Source organism: Salvelinus alpinus, chromosome 1 (genome assembly GCF_045679555.1).
Source record: "Salvelinus alpinus chromosome 1, SLU_Salpinus.1, whole genome shotgun sequence".
NCBI classification, from domain to species: Eukaryota; Metazoa; Chordata; class Actinopteri; order Salmoniformes; family Salmonidae; genus Salvelinus; species Salvelinus alpinus.
In genome coordinates this window covers 84,147,309-84,168,883 of record NC_092086.1, presented here as the reverse complement: position 1 = coordinate 84,168,883, position 21,575 = coordinate 84,147,309, and the positions used below count along the sequence as shown (strand labels likewise).

The following is a 21,575-nucleotide window of genomic DNA, read 5'->3' as shown; positions in this document are numbered from 1 at the left end:
GCAAAGCAGTGCGACAAAAACAACAACACAGAGTTACACATAAACAAACGTACCATCAATAACACATTAGAAAATTAAAATAGAAAAATCTATGTACAGTGTGTGCAAATGTAGAAGAGTAGAGAGGTAGGCAATAAATAGGCCATAGAGGCAAAATAATTACAATTTAGATTTAATACTGGAGTGATAGATGTGCAGATGATGATGTGCAAGTATAGATACTGGGATGGTTGGTTGTGCTTTTTACAGATTGGCTGTGTACAAGTACAGTGATCGGTAAGCTGCTCTGACAGCTGATGCTTAAAGTTGCAATTCGTTCCAGTCATTGGCAGCAGAGAACTGGAAGGAAAGGCGGCCAAAGGAAGTGTTGGCTTTGGGGATGACCAGTACAATATACCTGCTGGAGCGTGTGCTATGGGTTGGTGTTGCTATGGTGACCAGTGAGCTGAGATAAGGCGGGGCTTTACCTAGCAAAGACTTATAGATGACCTGGAGCCAGTGGCTTTGGCGACAGATATGTAGTGAGGGCCAGCCAACGAGAGCATTCAAGTCGCAGTGGTAGGTAGTATATGGGGCTTTGGTGACAAAACAGATGGCACTGTGATAGTCTACATCCAGTTTGCTGAGTAGAGTGTTGGGGGCTATTTTGTAAATGACATCGCCGAAGTCAAGGATCGGTAGGATAGTAAGTTTTACGAGGGTATGTTTGGCAGCATGAGTGAAGGAGGCTTTGTTGCAAAATAGGAAGGCAATTCTAGATTTAATTTTGGATTGGAGATGCTTAATGTGAGTCTGGAAGGAGAGTTTACAGTCTAACAAGACACCTAGGTATTTGTAGTTGTCCACATATTCTAGGTCAGATTCGTCCATAGTAGTGATGCTAGTCGGGCGGGAGGTTGCGGACAGAAATCGATTGAAGAGCATGCACTTAGTTTTACTAGCATTTGAAAGCAGTTGGAGGCCACGGAAGGAGTGTTGTATGGCGTTGAAGCTTGTTTGGAGGTTTGTTCACACAGTGTCCAAAGAAGGGCCAGATGTATACAGAATGGTGTCGTCTGCGTAGAGGTGGATAAGAGAATCACCCGCAGCAAGAGCGACATCATTGATATATACAGATAAAAGAGTCGGCCCGAGAATTTAACTTTGTGGTACCCCCATAGAGACTGCCAGAGTTTCGAACAACAGGCCCTCCAATTTGACACACTGAACTCTATCTGAGAAGTAGTTGGTGAACCAGACGAGGCAGTCATTTGAGAAGCCAAGGCTATTGAGTCTGCCGATAAGAATGAGGTGATTGACAGAGTCGAAAGCCTTGGCCAGGTCGATGAAGACAGCTGCACATTACTGTCTTTTATCGATGGCGGTTATGATATTGTTTAGGATCTTGAGCGTCGCTGATGTGCAGTTTCCTGAAGTCCACAATCATCTGCTTTGTTTTGTTGATGTTGAGTGAGAGGTTGTTTTCCTGACACCACACTCCGAGTGCCCTCACTTCCTCCTGTAGGCCGTCTCGTTGTTGTTGGTAATCAAGCCCACTACTGTTGTGTCATCTGCAAACTTGATGATTGAGTTGGAGGCGTGCATGGCCACGCAATCGTGGGTGAACAGGGAGTACAGGAGTGGGCTGAGCAGGCACCCTTGTGTGGCCCCAGTGTTGAGGGTCAGCGAAGTGGAGATGTTGTTTCCTACCTTCACCACCTGGGGGAGCGGCCCATCAGAAAGTCCAGGACCCAATTGCACAAGCGGGGTGGAGACCTAGGGCCTCCAGCTTGATGATGAGCTTGGAGGGTAGTATGGTGTTGAATGCTGAGCTGTAGCCAATGAACAGCATTCTTACATAGGTATTAATTTTGTCCAGATGGGATAGGGCAGTGTGCAGTGTGATGGCGATTGCGTCGTCTGTGGACATTTTGGGGTGGTATGCAAACTGAAGTGGGTCTAGGGTGGCCGGTAAGGTGGAGGTGATATGATCCTTAACTAGTCTCTTAAAACACTTCAGAAGTGAGTGCTACGGGACGGTAGTCCTTTAGTTCAGTTATCTTTGCCTTCTTGGGTACAGGAACAATGGTAGCCAACTTGCAGCGTGTGGGGACAACAGACTTGGATAGGAAGCGATTGAATATGTCCGTAAACACACCAGCCAAGCGGTCTGCGCATGCATGCTCTCGGGATGCGGCTAGGGATGCCGTCTGGGCCAGCAGCCTTGCGAGGGTTAACATGTTTAAATTGTTTTCTCAAGTTAGCCACGGAGAAGGGGGGGGCACAGTCCTCGTTAGCAGGCCGCGATGGTGGCACTGTATTATCCTTAAACCAGGCAAAGAAGGTGTTTCGTTTGTCTGGAAGCGTGATGTCAGTGTCCGTGACGTAGCTGGTTTTCTTTTTGTAGTCCTTGATTTCCTGTAGACCCTGCCACATACGTCTCGTGTCTGAGCCATTGAATTGCGACTCCACCTTGTCCCTGTAGTGGCATTTTGCTTGTTTGATTGCCTGCGGAGGAAATAACTACACTGTTAATATTCAGCCATATTCCCAGACCTCTTTCCATGGTTAAATCTGGTGGATCGCGCTTTCAATTTTGTGCGAATGCCGCCATCCATCCACGGTTTCTGGTTAGGGTAGGTTTTATTGATCGGACCAGCGTTGAATGGTTCTCGTCACTGGTACATCCTGTTTGAGTTTCTGTCTATAAGACGATAGGAGCAAGATGGCGTCCTAGTCGGATTTGCCGAAGGGAGGGCGGGGGAAGGCTTTGTATGCATTGCGGAAGTTAGAGTAGCGTTGGTTGAGGATTTTGCCCATGTGCGTAGCGCAATCAATATGCTGGTAGATTTTAGGTAGCCTTGTTCTCAAATGTGCTTTGTTGAAATCCCCAGCTATAATAAATGCAGCTTCAGGATATGTCTTCCAGTTTGCATGTAGTCCAGTGAAGTTCCTTGATGGCCATCTTGGTGTCTGCTTGAGGGGGGATGTACACAGCTGTGACTATAACTGATGAGAATTCTCTTGTTAAGTAAAATGGCCGGCATTTGATTGTAAGGAAACCTAGGTCGGGTGAGCTTGAGTTCCTGTATGTTGTTATGATTACACCATGAGTCGTTAATCATGAAGCATACACCCCTGCCCTTCCTCTTCCCAGAGAGGTGTTTAACTCTGTCGGTGCGATGCATGGAGAAGCCCGGTGGCTGAACCAATTCCGACAACATATCCCGAGAGAGCCATGTTTCCGTGAAACAGAGAATGTTACAATCTCTGATGTCTCTCTGGAAGGCAACTATTTCATTAAATTCACTTCCTTATTTACATGACGGTTCATGTGACTTGGTTACCATCAGGTACTAGCCAAGTAGCTGAGTCATTCAACAAATCAAATCTATCGCCATCCGTTTCAAAATACCCCAAAATTATAACCCAAGTTATGACATAGCAAGAGGGTTATCAGACCTTTGTCACTCTCCATGGAAGCAACAAGTTTTTAAAATTGTTTTTATGGTCAGACCTAGGTAGCCGCCAATGCAGCTGGAGAACATGCTAGCTAAGCTAGCTAATGTACGGCTAAAAAAAAATTCTGCATACACAACACGCTCAAGAATAACTATGCTACCCCCTAACATGTTCATATAAACACGTAGTGTAGTTTTATGTTTCTCTGACTCCTTACCTATGAAAATAGTAATATTAGCAGTACTTGAAACAAGCTAAACTGCCTAGCAGCTATTTCCCCAACTGTCAACAGTTGTTATGGTTAAGGTGTCACATGACCAGTTATCTTGTAAATAAATTGTAAACGAGATGTTTTTTTTGGGGGGGGGGGCAGTTAACTATTTACAAAATTATGTGCACTCACCTCCACACACACATTATCTCCTCTTTAGGCAGTATGATCCAATATGGCCCTTAGATATGCAATGTTCCTATAACTTTTTTCCTTCCAACAAACAAACAGGAACCACAGGGGAATGTTACGTAAAAGTTCTAATTCACCAAAAACATATGTTTTTATGAGGTAATTTGAACGTTCTTAGAACAATGTGTTTCTACCTTACCAAAATAGAACCATTTCCTAAAGCTTCTCCTTTGGTTCTTAGAGAAATCACTTTCCCACAACATTCCGAGAACGTTCTGTGAAATAAATTTCTCTAAGAACCAAAGGAGAACCTTTAGGGAACGTTACAGGAACGTTCAGCGCTACCTGGGTCATACTTGTCAGGTATAGTTCACTTTAATTGTATCTCACTAAAATACCCAATGAATGGTGGTCAATATTGAGAGATATCGTGAGGCTACCCTCACGTATCTGAAATTACATGATCAATTGATGTTTACTCATCATGGAAAGCATGCAGTAACTTGCTGTATAACTCTGATGATAGACCTAAAGTGCGCAATTGTTTTGCATGGAATAATCTGAAATTTGTAGTTCTGACTATGCTCTTCAAGAGGTTATTACAACCAAATAGTTCAGATTTATTCAACAATCCCTTGAAAACAACACGCAGTTAGATGTCAATGGTTTTAGCAGAGCTGGGGGTCTCCTTGCCGCCCAGCAGGCAAATCGAACGCTCTGCAACTTATTGTGACGTTTTATTGATAACGACCTACAGAAACTGAATGCTGAATGATGACTGGAGTAATTTTCTTTCTAAGTGAGTAGATACAGTAAGACGTTTTTGAACACTTCAAAATGAATTATGATAATGCCATGATTAAGAAAAATAATGAATAATGATGAGTAAGAAAGTTAGAGACATGCTAACCTCTCATCATTACTAATACCAGGGGAGATTTGCATTTTTGTGGGGGGTAGGATCTTAGTTCCTCTGTAACTTTCTCACTTTTTATCATTCGCAATTCATTAATGATTATCCATAATCATAGCATCCACATTAATGCAGACATGTTCAGAAATATCTTCTATTCCTACTTACTTCCTTTCGTAGGTCTCTTTCCTCCTTCCCTATCTTCCTTTTCTAGCATTCTTTCCTTTCCTAGCTCCCATAAATTTTTTATTCAACACAGAGATTAGACATATCATCCCTGTCTCTCCTTCTCCTGCAGAGGCAGCAATACCTCACTTACTCATGCTTCAAAACCAGCTGGTGAAGGGAGAGATGTGGATGATGTGTTCATCTGATGCCAAGGATAGACACATCTTCCTTGTCTCTCCTTCCAACAGTTTGGAAAATATACACTAACACTATCAACACCAGGTAGAATTCTCAGGTTTTGACCTCCTGTTGTTTAATTACGGTTTCCCCTTCTTACTTATAGTGGGCTCACCAGAGGAGGCTGGTGGGAGGCGCTATAGGAGGATGGACTCATTGTAATGGCTGGAATGGAATCAAATGTTCATGTTATCCAGCGCGTTGGTGACTATAACTGTAATGCTGGCAACAATTGAATTACACTGTTTTTGCCCAACGTTTACTGGCACTGGCCATATTCAATGGGTGTTGAGCGTTCGGAAATTCATCAGATATTATGCGCTCTGGCACACTCAGATGAGAGTGCTCTAAAATCGGAATAGATAGCCAGAGTCTTTCGTTATACATCTATGGACTCGATCCAGTCATTCGATCTAAATGTTCTGTTGCCATGTTGGCTGGCAACGTTCTTATCCCTTGCTTGCTAGTTAGCCAACTTTGGCTAACACTGTCAAGTCAAACAGTGCAGCCAGAATAACAGCAACGTAGTTTTGCGTTTGTTTAAGCTGTTTTTTAGTGATTTTTGTGGGATACATCCATTACAATGAGCTAATGATGTGAAATTTCGTCTGGCATAGAACATTTCCTCTCTCACCAGGCCAAGGCTCCCTGTGAGTAAGCCGGGCTAATAGAGTGATAGGAATAACGTGGGCCAGTAAGGTTGTTTTTTGAGCGTTCATAGCCATGGTTATCAACTGTACCGCAGAAATGGAACTGAAATAATAGAAAGTCGATGTTGTGGTGGTAGCTATAGAGAAATACTTGGGTGTATGAGATTTTACTGCAGAAGAGTTACAAGGTGTGTTAGTGGCGAGGTTTTAACGGGTGTTGGTAGGTGCAATTTTGCTTCCTTTTCCAGTCCTTTGTACCTTCCCTTTTTGTGTCATAAAGTGTAATGAATTTATACTCCAGAACAGTAGGCGGAAACATAGGGCTAAATAAGATACATATATTAATAGGGAGGCCGTGACCGGCAACGCACCCCAGTACAGTAGATGACGGTGTATGTACCTTTTAGTTGGTTGCGATCTGCCAATACAAATTTCAAGAAGATAGGCGACGGAGCCCTGAGAAGGAGCACCAATATCTTTGCGTTTCCACTAGTTACCTTGACCAAAAAATTATAAAAAACTGAAAATTGCTTTTTAGTTGTAATTTAAAGTTATGGTTAGGCATAAGGTTAGCAGTGTGTTAAGGTTAGGTTTAAAATCAGATTTTAAGAAAATACATTTTAGAAATAGGCGGGGTTTATGAATGTGTGTTTGTGGTAAGTAGCGACGACAGTCTCTTTGGCGAGACTGTGCACTTGCCGTAAAGCAGAACGTGTGGACGACGTCATACATTCAACATGGCGACCTCCGTAATCGTAGGCGGTGGTAAGTTTAATAGTATTGTACTTGAAATGCCAGTGTCTATTTCATTCTCTACGTCTTCTAAAGTGTGGTTTAGAATGAACTAAACATGGGTTATGTTTTCATAGGGTTCACACTACTCAGGAGTGTTGCTGGGCAGATACGCTCAAGGTAAGGAGAACCAGCACACGAGCTAACAGTGCTGTAATTTCAGTAAAGGACAAATCAAGCAGTGAAGTTATACATGTGCTTACAACTTCCATAAGTGTACCTATTACAAGTATTTGCCAGATTTTATTGTGCATCTTTCTGTCTATAACTTATTTAACGTTAGCTAGCTAACGTTAGCTTCTTAGCGAAGTTCTCTTCTCTATCCAGGCTATTTGCCTTTGGTACAACCCAGAGGGTCTCCTGCATCCACACCAGCGCCGCATTAGATGTCAACAAGAACTGGGACAGGAAGAACCTGCAAATGTTCCCACCACAGCAGCCTGATGAAGCACGAAGACCTGCAGTGAGTTCCAACAACCAAGTGATACATACAGTAGTTATGGTTAAATAAAACATGTATTCCCATGGAAATCATTCCATATCTGACCATTTTATTTTTAACTAAGTGGTTTTCAGTTGTTGCGATATACTAAATATAGACCAATATATTTATTTCACAGGAGGTGCACCACTGCAGGAGGCAAATCAAGTACAGCAAGGACAAGATGTGGTATCTAGCAAATATGGTGAGTGTCTAAAGGTTTGAATGTAAAAGCAACATGTTGAACACCTTCCAGATAGCGCTAGACATAACAGATTTTACTGGGTATTCTCACTCTTTAGATGCTACATTCAAAGTCTCATAAATGTACTTTCTTTACGTAATCTTCTTGTCCCTCTTGGAAACATAACGAGTTCACCATGGCTCTCCTCCTCACTCTTTTCTGTGCAAGGGCTTTTGCCTTTTGTAAAGAGATCCCTGGTTTACTAAGGTCTTGTAAAGGAGAGCATCGCCATTTTTTTTTTTTTTTTGACACGTATGCACCAATCAATTTAATTCAATGTGATTGCACACATGCAGGACTTTTATTATGACATGAGGTGGAGCAGAGAGGATGTAATTTCAGGCATATGCAGCAGACCCACGTTTGAAAAGTCTGTTTAAAGGCCCAATGCAGCCGTTTTCTCTATCAAATAAGTTCTCTAATTTCAGTTAAGGACCTTACTGTAATAGTTTTCCATTAAAATAATTTAAAAAAATAACTTTTCAAGCAATAATTTAGCTATGACTGTCTGGGAGTTGTCTGACTGGGGAGGGATATGTAATCTGAAAACAAGCTGTTATTGGCAGAGGGGTTTGGAACTCTTTATTGGGCTATATTAACTTATACTGTCTAATGTCACCAGGCAAGCCAAACTCCACCCATGCAAAACATTTGATTTGAAGGTCCTGTTTAGGTTGTATTTTCAACATGCAACTCTGTTTAATGAAGCATCCGATAAAACATTTTTAAACATTTGCAAAAATGCAATTCGTGGAAAAACCTTTCTAAACAGCATAACTGATGTGGTTCCATATGTAACAGAGATGAAAATCTCGGCTAAGAACTTTGAAAGAGCGGAAATCTAAAGATGCAACAACTAGGATGTGTTGCTAATATGACTAGGATTGTGCCTTTGGCTTCTGGTCATTTCAAGTTTATTTGAACCAAAGAAATCAAGTGATGGACAGCAATACATATAATACAAAGAAATTGTGTGCAAGTGTGGTTGGAAGCCACAAAAAGACAATCCAATACATAATTACAAAAATAAAAAGGTTTTAAAACAGATAACCTCCTAATTATAAATGTATACGTGAATTGATCAGTAATCATGAAACAGTAATTTATAAAAACCACTTGCATAAGTATTCAGACCCTTTACTCAGTACTTTGTTAAAGTACCTTTTGGCCGTGACTACAGCCAAGAGTCTTCTTGGGTATGACGCTACAAGCTTGGACACCTGTTTTTGAGGATTTTTTAAATATTTTATCCCATTCTTCTCTGCAGATCCTCAAGCTCTGTCAGGTTTTATGGGGAGCGTTGCTGCACAGCTATTTTCAGGTCTCCAGAGATGTTCGATCATGTTCAAGTCCGGGCTCTGGCTGGGCCACTCAAGGACATTCAGAAACTTGTCCCGATACCAATCCTGCGTTGTCTTGGCTGTGTGCTTAGGGTCGTTGTTCAGTCTGAGGTCCTGAGCAGGTTTTCATGAATCTCTGTACTTTGCTCCGTTCATCTTTCCCTCAAACCTGACTAAAACACACTGAAAAACATCCCCACAGCATGATGCTGCCACCACCATGCTTCACCGTAGGGATGGTGCCAGGTTTCTTCCAGATGTGATGCTTATTCAGGCTAAAGAGTTCAATGTTGGTTTCATCAGACCAGAGAATGTTGTTTCTCATGATCGGAGAGTCCTTTAGGTGCCTTTTGGCAAATTCGAAGCGGGCTGTCATGTTCCTTTTACTGAGTGACTTCCATCTATCCTCTTTACCATAAAAGGCCTGATTGGTGGAGTGCTGCAGAGATAGTTGTCCTTCTGGAAGGTTCTCCCATCTCCACAGAGAAACTTTGGAGCTCTGTCAGTGGCCATCGGGTTCTTGGTCACCTTCCCGACCAAGGCCCTTCTCCCTTGATTGCGCAGTTTCACCTGGCGGCCAGCTCTAGGAAGAGTCTTGTTGGTTCCAAACTTCTTCTATTTAAGAATGATGGAGGCCACTATGTTCTTGGGGACCTCCAATGCTGCAATCAAGTTGTAGAAGGATGATCAATGGAAACAGGATGCACCTGAGCTCAATTTCAAATCTCATAGCAAAGGGTCTGAACACTTAAGGTATTTCTGTTTTTTATTTTTAATACATTTGCAAATGATTCTTACAGTTCTCTTTGTCATGAAGTATTGTGTATAGATTGAGAATGTTTTATTTAATCCATTTTAGAGTTCGGCTGTAACAAAATGTGGAAAAGGGGAAGGGGTCTGAATACTTTCCCAAATGTGCTATATATGGAGGACATTACTGGGCATCTCTTAAAGCTTGTCTACTGTTCCCTATGCACTTGAATGTCTAATGAGAGTGGCACTTCCAATTTTAATTTAAAAAAAAATGGTAACTCTTTTTAATTGTGGCCATCCAAGTTTAACACACAATTGCATTTTAGAAATATTGCACAATGACTGGTCTTATAAAAGCACATGTTGCACTCCAGCTGCAATGGGCTGAAGCGCTGCAGCAGCTCTAGTGTTGTCTGAGGTGATATTTTGCTCAAAATTGGCTCTGTCTGTATGCTGTGCGTGTGATAAATAAAATGCATGCCTGACGTAAATACACATGCGGCAATTTAATTCCACAATTATGCTAATTAAGCTATAGACCGATAAGCATTACGGCCATATGTATTTCCGTGGACTGGTCTTTCCATCAATGAATAAAAAGTTATTTTGCAATTGGATATATATATTTTTTTCTCCCGGTCAATTTGGCTGGCAATTTTATTTATCGGCTTTTCATTTTTTTGGTGGGTGGGGTTAATAGCCTTGAATAATGCTTTCCTGTGGATATTTTGGCTCAAATTCCCAATGGTAGGCTCTAAAGTCCAACGCCCTGCAAAAACGTCAAGTAATTTCAAATAGAATTTTATTCAAGATTCGTGACGCACATGTGATGGGTTTTTACGCTACGGTGTTGTCCAAGAGGGATAGCATCGTCGTATACACAGCTATGGCCTTCCCTGCTTTCACTTCCCTAGTGGGTTGTTGTCCAGTGCCTGCCTTGTGCCTGTCCCATAGATTGGTTGTCATAAAACAATATAATGTAAGGCTGACAGCCTTACTTGTAGGTTGTGTCCTTTTTATGTATGCTATTTTGAGTAATCATTTTCCTGTGTTTTATATATATTTCTACACTGAGGTTGGCGTAATATTGTGAAAGTGAAAATGCTCTTTTTGAAAAGACAGTCTGAAATTTCAGCCTGCATGGTGATCTCACGGTAAATTAGTTAATAGAACAATAAGAAAGAGTTTCAAATCTCTCTGCCCATAACGGCTAGTTTTCCGTTTCCCCTCCCAACTCAGACCACTCCGACAGTCCTACCAAAATTGATTCTTGAGAAATTGCTCTTTGATGAGAACAATTTATTTTTGTGCCATTTTAATTTAAAACATACATAATTGTTAATCAGATGATTTGGTATTGAGATGGAAACAGGTGCATTGAACCATTTAAAAAATGATAAAGTATTATGCCAAAGGTGCATAAAGATGTCAATTTAGATATGACATAGTGCTAAAACAATCAGTTTTTAAACTATAGCGTGCAACATGGTTCAATGCACCAGTAAATCAGCACAATCTACTCTTTAGTTTTTCTAATCGGCAGTGTCTTGGAGGTAAAATTGGGATCATGTATACTGTGCTGACGATAATACAAAAATAGTAACGGAGAGCAATGTACAATAACGCGAACTTGGCTAACAAGGCATTTGTGATAAGTGCATGGGGCCTGCCATTTTTTTATGCGTCTACTATTGGTTGACTTCCTCTTCTGTATTCCTCCACCAGATCAGAGGAATGACTATTGACGAGGCCATTGCACAGCTTGAGTTCAATGACAAAAAGGGGGCAAAGATCATGAAAGAGGTATGTTTTATCCTTGGCTTTCTACAGCATGCTTTAGCTAGTTTTGGGAAACAATGCAACATTTGCTTTAGGCTTGTGATGCAACAAGCTGACTCAAATCAGAATTAGACATCCATTCATGTTTCTCAAACCATTTGATACCTAGGCTTTGATACCTAGGCTTAAAACAAGAATATCAAAAACAACTTTTTATCACAGAATTTTGAACATGCAACCTTTTGAACCAGAGGCAGATGCTTACCTTTTGAACCAGGGGCAGATGCTTGCGCCCATCTGCCATCCCCGTCAACAACGCCCTAGCAAAACCAAAACCTACTTGAAGGTAACAGCGCTCACTGTTGCCCCTAGTGGCCTTGTTTCCACGTCATCTCCCGTTGTCCTCAGACATGGATGGATGTCGAATACTGATTTGTATCACGGGTGACCTGTCTGTGATGTGCTCATGTTCAGTAGTTCTACGAGTATATTTTGTCAGTATGACTTGTCAGTGTTTGGCCGCTGTCTTCCTTTCATGATGTGATACGTTGTTGTATTTCTAAGGTTCTCTTGGAAGCCCAGGAGATGGCAGTCAGGAATCACAATGTGGAATACAAGTCCAATTTATATGTTGGTAAGTGTCAACTGTCGTACATCTTCTTGAAATCTTACACATCAAATTGTATTTGTCTCACACACAGTTCACAGCAGGTATAAAAGGCGCAGGAAAATGCTTGTGTGCTAGCTCCCTTAATGCAGTACGTTAATCAATATTAATAATATAGTCAGGTAAAAAATAATAAGTAATAGAGGTAGTATGCATAGTAATAATAGACTGTATTTACAAATATGTGGGCAGTGTCTCGGTCACATAGTAGAATAAATGGTATATCATAGAACAGCATTGTTGACTGAGTGTTTGTGTTTGTGTGTGGGATGTGTGGATACTAGTCAGTGCAAATAATCTTTAAGGTGCAGATAGTCTCTAATACACAACTTCATACACATAACATCTTGTTAGAATCCTCTCACAATAAAATGTATGACAGAAATTGACCATGCGTGCCCTAAATAGCATGATTGAATTCCTGAATGTAAATTGTTTTAACAAGGTTAGAATAAAGTGATGGTGATCATCAAAGGGTGTATGGTGCATTCTAATCACGTCCTGACTGTTTCAAATGGAAAAAGCAATGGAAATGTATTAAAAAATCACAATAGGGATGTAACTTTAGATGCCTGAAAATACATGCTTTTCTTCACTTCAGAGGCTGGGTATGATTTATGCAAATGTATTCAGAGGTTATTATAGATAAACAAATGGAAACAGAAATATATCTTTATTCTGATGTGTATGACATTCAAATGCAATTCCAGAATGAGAAATTTGTCATTGTGTTCTATACGTCTGTCACACACACACTCTTTCACGCACTTTTTATCCCCTTCTTCCTCTCTTCAGCGGAATCATTCTCCAACAAAGGGAAGTACCTGAAACGTATCCGTTACCATGGCAGAGGAATGTTTGGGATCATGGATAAAGTGCACTGCCACTACTTTGTCAAGCTGGTGGAGGGGCTTCCACCGAAGGCAGAGCAGAAGACTGGCTTTGACCAGGCCAAGGAGTACGTTGAACAGCTCAAGAGTCGCACCATTATCCACGCACTCTAGGGAAACTATTACTGTTTGTGATTTGATATGTTGTAAATAAATAATGTGTCATAATTGTGGGATTGTTTTTACGATTCTGTCTTTTCTCATTTCGGATTGATAAGTAGTATGTCTGCTTTTGAGCGCACCCAGCAGTTAATTGTTTACATTGACATTTTAGTCAAAGCATAAGCTCTTACAGGCTGTAAGTTGCCTAGTGGTTAGAGCGTTGGGCCAGTAGCCTAAAAGTTGCTAGTTTCAAACCCCAAGCCGACAAGATGAGAAATCTGTCGATGTGCCCTTGAGCAAAGCATTTAACCATAAATGCTCCAAGTTCGCCGTTGATAAATGCTGACCATGGCCGTGATTTCACTCTCCTAGGGTGTCGCGGTGAGTTGGGATATGCAAAAAAACTTTTCTAATTCACACAAGTGTATAATACTCCCTTGAAAAATACACATATATAGTTGAAGATTACATACACTTAGGTTGGAGTCATTAAAACTCGTTTTTCAACCACTCCACAAAATTCTTGTTAACAAACTATATTTTTGGCAGGTCGGTTAGGACATCTACTTTGTGCATGACAAGTAATTTTCCCAACAATTGTTTACAGAAAGATTATTTCACTTAATTCCCTGTATCAATTCCAGTGGGACAGAAGTTTACATACACTAAGTTCACTGTGCCTTTAAACAGCTTGGAAAATTCCAGAAAATGATGTCATGGCTTTAGAAGCTTCTGATAGGCTAATTAACATCATTTGAGTCAATTGGAGGTGCACCTGTTGATGTATTTCAAGGTCTATCTTCAAACTCAGTGCCTCTTTGCTTGACCTCATGTGAAAATAAAATGAAATCAGGCAGACCTCAGAATTTTTTTTGTAGACCTCCACAAGTCTGGTTCAACCTTGGGAGCAATTTCCAAACACCTGAAGGTACCACGTTCATATGTACAAACCATAGTACGCAAGTATAAACACCATGGGACCACACATGTCACACCGCTCAGGAAGGAGACGCGTTCTGTCTCCTAGAGATGAACGTACTTTGTTGCGAAAAGTGAAAATCAATCCCAGAACAGCAAAGGACCTTGTGAAGATGCTGGAGGACACCGGTACAAAAGTATCTATATCCACAGTAAAACGAGTCCTATATCGACATAACCCGAAAGGCCGCTCAGCAAGGAAGAAGCCACTGTTCCAGAACCGCCATAAAAAAGCCAGAATACAGTTTGCAACTGCACATGGGGACAAAGATCATACTTTTTGGAGAAATGTCCTCTGGTCTGATGAAACAACAATAGAACTGTTTGGCCATAATGACCATCGTTATGTTTGGAGGAAAAAAGGGGATGCTTGCAAGCCGAAGAACACCATCCCAACCGTGAAGCACGGGGGTTGCAGCATCATGTTGTGGGGGTGCTATGCTGCAGGAGGGACTGGTGCACTTCACAAAATAGATAAATCATGAGGATGTAAAATTATGTGGATATATTGAAGCAACATCTCAAGACATCAGTCAGGAAGTTTAACCTGTTTGGGGTGCAGCCCGACACCGGTACACTTATGACAACATCCAGCTCAAGTGCAGGGCGCGCAATTCAAAAGCTATTTTTTAAAAATATTTAACTTTCACACATTAACAAGTCCAATACAGCATATGAAAGGTAGACATCTTGTGAATCAAGCCAACATGTCCGATTTTTAAAATGTTTTACAGGGAAGACAAAATATGTAAATCTATTAGCTAACCACGTTAGCAAAAGACACCACTTTCTAACACCATCAGTTTTTACCTCCATCACCAGCTATCACTAATTCGACCAAATAAAGATATATATAGCCACTAACCAAGAAACAACTTCATAAGATGACAGTCTGATAACATATTTATTGTATAGCATATGTTTTTTTTGAAAAATGTGCATATTTATGGTATAAATCATAAATTACATTTCAGCTACAATCAGAAATTGCACCGAAAGCAGCCATAACATTTACAGACACCAACATCAAATACCTAATTACTCCTCATAAAACATATCTGAGAAATACATACTGTGCAGCAATTGAAAAACAGAATTCTTGTGATTCCAGACAATATTTCCGATTTATTAAATGTTTTACAGCGAAAACAAAATGTAGCGCTATATTAGCATTTTATTTATTTATTTATTTTATTTCACCTTTATTTAACCAGGTAGGCAAATTGAGAACACGTTCTCATTTACAATTGCGACCTGGCCAAGATAAAGCAAAGCAGTTCGATACATACAACAACACATAGTTACACATGGAGTAAAACAAACATACAGTCAATAATACAGTGAAAAATAAGTCTATATACAATGTGAGCAAGTGAGGTGAGATAAGGGAGGTGAAGGCAAACAAAATATATATAAAAATAAATAAAAATATAAAAAGGCCATGGTGGCGAAGTAAATACAATATAGCAAGTAAAAAAAAACACTGGAATGGTTGGTTTGCAGTGGAAGAAAGTGCAAAGTAGAGATAGAGATAATGGGGTGCAAAGGAGCAAAAATAAATAAATGAATACAGTAGGTAAAGAGGTAGTTGTTTGGGCTAAATTATAGATGGGCTATGTACAGGTGCAGTAATCTATGAGCTGCTCTGACAGCTGGTGCTTAAAGCTAGTGAGGGAGATAAGTGTTTCCAGTTTCAGAGATTTTTGTAGTTTGTTCCAGTCATTGGCAGCAGAGAACTGGAAGGAGAGGCGGCCAAAGGAGGAATTGGTTTTGGGGGTGACCAGAGAGATATACCTGCTGGAGCGCGTGCTACAGGTAGGTGCTGCTATGGTGACCAGCGAGCTGAGATAAGGGGGGACTTTACCGAGCAGGGTCTTGTAGATGACCTGGAGCCAGTGGGTTTGGCGACGAGTATGAAGCGAGGGCCAGCCAACGAGAGTGTACAGGTCGCAGTGGTGGGTAGTGTAAGGGGCTTTGGTGACAAAACGGATGGCACTGTGGTAGACTGCATCCAATTTATTGAGTAGGGTATTGGAGGCTATTTTGTAAATTACATCACCGAAGTCGAGGATTGGTAGGATGGTCAGTTTTACAAGGGTATGTTTGGCAGCATGAGTGAAGGATGCTTTGTTGCGGAATAGGAAGCTAATTCTAGATTTAACTTTGGATTGGAGATGTTTGATGTGAGTCTGGAAGGAGAGTTTACAGTCTAACCAGACACCTAGGTATTTGTAGTTGTCCACATATTCTAAGTCAAAGCCGTCTAGAGTAGTGATGTTGGACAGGCGGGCAGGTGCAGGCAGCGATCGGTTGAAGAGCATGCATTTAGTTTTACTTGTATTTAAGAGCAATTGGAGGCCACGGAAGGAGAGTTGTATGGCATTGAAGCTCGCCTGGAGGGTTGTTAACACAGTGTCAAAAGAAGGGCCAGAAGTATACAGAATAGTGTCATCTGCGTAGAGGTGGATCAGAGACTCACCAGCAGCAAGAGCGACATCATTGATGTATACAGAGAAGAGAGTCGGTCCAAGAATTGAACCCTGTGGCACCCCCATAGAGACTGCCAGAGGCCCGGACAACAGACCCTCCGATTTGACACACTGAACTCTATCAGAGAAGTAGTTGGTGAACCAGGCGAGGCAATCATTAGAGAAACCAAGGCTGTCGAGTCTGCCGATAAGAATACGGTGATTGACAGAGTCAAAAGCCTTGGCCAGGTCAATAAATACAGCTGCACAGTATTGTTTCCTATCGATGGCGGTTACGATATCGTTTATGACCTTGAGCGTGGCTGAGGTGCACCCATGACCAGCTCTGAAACCAGATTGCATAGCGGAGAAGGTATGGTGGGATTCGAAATGGTCGGTAATCTGTTTGTTAACTTGGCTTTCGAAGACCTTAGAAAGGCAGGGTAGGATAGATATGGGTCTGTAGCTGTTTGGGTCAAGAGTGTCCCCCCCTTTGAAGAGGGGGATAACCGCAGCTGCTTTCCAATCTTTGGGAATCTCAGACGACACGAAAGAGAGGTTGAAGAGGCTAGTGATAGGGGTGGCAACAATTTCAGCAGATAGTTTTAGAAAGAAAGGGTCCAGATTATCTAGCCCGGCTGATTTGTAAGGGTCCAGATTTTGCAGCTCTTTCAGAACATCAGCTGACTGTATTTGGGAGAAAGAGAAATGGGAAAGGCTTGGGCGAGTTGCTGTGGGGGGTGCAGTGCTGTTGACCGGGGAAGGGGTAGCCAGGTGGAAAGCATGACCAGCCGTAGAAAAATGCTTATTGAAATTCTCAATTATAGTGGATTTGTCGGTGGTGACAGTGTTTCCTATCTTCAGTGCAGTTGGAAGCTGGGAGGAGGTGTTCTTATTCTCCATGGACTTTACAGTGTCCCAGAACTTTTTGGAGTTTGTGTTGCAGGAAGCAAATTTCTGCTTGAAAAAGCTAGCCTTGGCTTTTCTAACTGCCTGTGTATATTGGTTCCTAGCTTCCCTGAAAAGTTGCATATCACGGGGGCTGTTCGATGCTAATGCAGAACGCCATAGGATATTTTTCTGTTGGTTAAGGGCAGTCAGGTCAGGAGAGAACCAAGGGCTATATCTGTTCCTGGTTCTAAATTTCTTGAATGGGGCATGCTTATTCAAGATGGTGAGGAAGGCATTTAAAAAAAATATCCAGGCATCCTCTACTGACGGGATAAGATCAATATCCTTCCAGGATACCTCGGCCAGGTCGATTAGAAAGGCCTGCTCGCTGAAGTGTTTCAGGGAGCGTTTGACAGTGATGAGTGGAGGTCGTTTGACCGCTGACCCATTACGGATGCAGGCAATGAGGCAGTGATCGCTGAGATCTTGGTTGAAAACAGCAGAGGTGTATTTGGAGGGCAAGTTGGTTAGGATGATATCTATGAGGGTACCCGTGTTTACGGAATTGGGGTGGTACCTGGTAGGTTCATTGATAATTTGTGTGAGATTGAGGGCATCAAGCTTAGATTGTAGGATGGCTGGGGTGTTAAGCATGTTCCAATTTAGGTCGCCTAGCAGCACGAGCTCTGAAGATAGATGGGGGGCAATCAGTTCACATATGGTGTCCAGAGCACAGCTGGGGGCAGAGGGTGGTCTATAGCAGGCGGCAACGGTGAGAGACTTGTTTTTAGAGAGGTGGATTTTTAAAAGTAGAAGTTCAAATTGTTTGGGAACAGACCTGGATAGTAAAACAGAACTCTGCAGGCAATCTTTGCAGTAGATTGCAACACCGCCCCCTTTGGCCGTTCTATCTTGTCTGAAAATATTGTAATTAGGGATGAAAATGTCAGAATTTTTGGTGGTCTTCCTAAGCCAGGATTCAGACACGGCTAAAACATCCGGGTTGGCAGAGTGTGCTAAAGCAGTGAACAAAACAAACTTAGGGAGGAGGCTTCTAATGTTAACATGCATGAAACCAAGGCTATTACGGTTACAGAAGTCATCAAAAGAGAGCGCCTGGGGAATAGGAGTGGAGCTAGGTACTGCAGGGCCTGGGTTCACCTCTACATCACCAGAGGAACAGAGGAGGAGTAGGATAAGGGTACGGCTAAAAGCTATGAGAATTGGTCGTCTAGAACGACTAGAACAGAGAGTAAAAGGAAGTTTCTGGGGGCGATAAAATAGCTTCAAGGAATAATGTACAGACAAAGGTATGGCAGGATGTGAATACAGTGGAGGTAAACCTAGGTATTGAGTGATGATGAGAGAGATATTGTCTCTAGAAACATCATTGAAACCAGGTGATGTCATCGCATATGTGGGTGGTGGAACTGAGAGGTTGGATATGGTATAGTGAACAGGGCTAGAGGCTCTACAGTGAAATAAGCCAATAAACACTAACCAGAACAGCAATGGACAAGGCATATTTACATTAAGGAGAGGCATGCTTAATCGAGTGATCATAAGGGTCCAGTGAGTAGAGGTTGGTTGGGGTCACGGCGATCCAGACAGCTGGCCGGGTAGATGGCTATCAGTAGCAAGATAGCATAGGATGGAAGTCTATTTTTAGACACCTCGTGCGTTTCCGTCGGTAGATTAGTGGGGTTCCGTGTGGTAGAGGGGATCAATCCAATTGGCAAAATAGTTATAGTGACCCAAGAAAAATTGTCCGATATACTTATTCAGATAGCAGCCGATAAGACAGCTAACGATTAGCGGGCCCCAGATGAGCGTTCAGGTAACGTTGCGACGGAGGTGCCAGTTGGATAACTCCCTCGGGCAGATAATGTCGGCAGTCAGTCGTGAAGGCCCGATGGGGCTCCGCATCTGCAGCAACAACAACAAAAAAACGGGTCCGGATAGGTGACTGTAGCCCAGGAGTGGCTGATGGAACTCCTCAGCTGGCTAGCTCCGGAATAATTTAAGTTTGCTCCGGGATCGACGTAAGCCAATAGTCACACGGTTTGCAGCTAGCTAGCTGTGAAATCAAGGTGCAAACGTCCAGAGCCTGCGGCTGAAATCCGGGGACACTGAGAAAAATAGTCCCGGTATGCTCCGGTCCGAGTCGCGTTGCACAAAAGTGCCGATAGATTATCGAGCTAAAGGAATAGCTGAAGACCACAAACGTGGGCAGCTGAAACACCAACGCTAGCCAGCAAACCGGCTAACTTCTAGGCAGCTTCAGATCAGCTACTGGCTAGCTTCTAGTTAGCTTCTGGTTAGCCTCTGGCTAGCCTCAGGCTAGCTTCCACTGTGGAATTTCAGATTTGAGGTAAATAATACTTTTTTTTTGTAATTTGTGAGGCGGGTTGCAGGAAAGCTTTTGTAGTTGAGTTCTTGGATAATAAAATATATAAAGATATGCGAAGAAAGGTGTAAATATATATATATACAGGACACGACAAGACGAGGACAAAAAAGAACGTCTGAACTGCTAAGCCATCTTGGAAGGAATCTTGGAAGCATAGCCACATTAGCCAGACACACTTGGGCGCGCACGACCAGTTGACATGCACGACAGATATATGAAATAACATTATAAATTGGGTCTTACTTTTGCTGATCTTTCATCAGAATGTTGATCAATGTGTCCTTTGTCCAGATGAGTCGTTGTTTGGATTCATAATGGCAACTTTCCACCTTAATTTTGCATGGGTACCGGTCCACTGGCACGGATCTGTCCAACATAAATAAATTCAGAGAACGGAACACGGCAAAACTCCCGAAAAAATTCAAATAATCTGATTAAACTATATTGAAAAAACATACATTACGATGATATGGTCTCATTTATCAACTAAAAACCGAGCCGGAGATTGTTCCCGTCCAAAACGGCAGCAAAACAGAACCCAATGTCACTCCCAAGTCGCGCGTTTCAGACTTCCGGAATTGGTCGGTCACGCCAAAGAAATAGCTATTATTCAACCTCTAAACAAGATGAACACAAAATTCCTTCTCTCACACCCTCTTGACACCCAGAGGAAGGCGTCTGAAGTGTCCGTAGGGTCCTACGTCAAATGACCATGTATAGGCATAACGTTGAAGAGAGCAGAGATTTCTGACATTCTACTTCCTGGTCAGGGAAAGTGCTGCCAAATGACTTCTGTTCCACTCAGAGAAAAAATTAAAACGGTTTTAGAAACTAGAGACTGTTTTCTATCCAATAGTATTAATAATATGCATATTGTAAGAGCAAAAATTGATTAAGAGGCCGTTTGAAAATTGGCACATATTTTCCAGTTTTTCCAATACGCCCCCTGCAGCCATAACAGGTTTTAAAGCTTGGTCGCAAATGAGTCTTCCAAATGGACAATGACACCAAACATACTTCCAAAGTTGTGGTAAAATGGCTTAACGACAACAAAGTCAAGGTATTGGAGTGGCCATCACAAAGCCCTGACCTCAATCCTATAGAACATTTGTGGGAAGAACTGAAAAAGCGTGTGCGAGCAAGAAGGCCTACAAACTTGACTCAGTTACACCAACTCTGTCAGGAGGAATGGGCCAAAATTCACCCAACTTATTGTGGGACACTTGTGGAAGGCTAGCCGAAACGTTTGACCCAAGTTAAACAATTTAAAGGCAATGCTACCAAATACTAATTGAGTGTATGTAAACTTCTGACCCACTGGGAATGTGATGAAAGAAATAAAAGCTGAAATAAATAATTCTCTCTGCTATTATTCTGACATTTCATATTCTTAAAATAAAGTGGTGATCCTAACTGACCTAAGACAGGGAATTTTTACTAGGATTGAATGTCAGGAATTGTGAAAAACTGAGTTTAATTGTATTTGGTGTATGTAAACTTCCGACTTCAACTGTGTGTGTGTGTGTGTGTGTGTGTGTGTGTGTGTGTGTGTTTATATATATATATATATATATATTCAAAAGTATTTGGACACCGCTTCAAATTCGTGGACTTGGCTATTTCAGCCACACCCGTTGCTGACAGGTATATAAAATCGAGCACACAGCCATGCAATCTCCATAGACAAACATTGGCAGTAGAACGGCCTTACTGAAGAGCTCAGTAACTTTCAACGTGGCACCGTCATAGGATGCCACCTTTCTAACAAGTCAGTTCGTCAGATTTCTGCCCTTCTAGAGCTGCCCCGGTCAACTGTAAATGCTGTTATTGTGAACTGGGAACGTGTAGGAGAAACAACGGCTCAGTGAAGTGGTATGCCACACAAGCTCAAAGAACGCGTCTGTGTAAAAATTGCCTGTCCTCTGTTGCAACACTCACTACCGAGTTCTGTACTGAAATAGGTTTCCA

At 41.9% G+C, this 21,575-nt stretch overlaps 1 protein-coding gene across 1 annotated transcript; it reads left to right on the top strand.

Moving 5' to 3' along the window:
* The first annotated feature begins 6,217 nt into the window (after positions 1-6,217).
* mrpl22 (mitochondrial ribosomal protein L22) lies at positions 6,218-12,926 on the top strand. The gene is made up of 7 exons (XM_071329209.1): positions 6,218-6,577; positions 6,682-6,724; positions 6,932-7,067; positions 7,225-7,290; positions 11,148-11,225; positions 11,766-11,835; positions 12,664-12,926. The coding sequence occupies exons 1-7, from the start codon at positions 6,550-6,552 to the stop codon at positions 12,870-12,872; spliced, it is 630 nt and encodes a 209-aa protein (XP_071185310.1). The 5' UTR covers positions 6,218-6,549; the 3' UTR covers positions 12,873-12,926.
* The last annotated feature ends 8,649 nt before the right edge of the window (positions 12,927-21,575 follow it).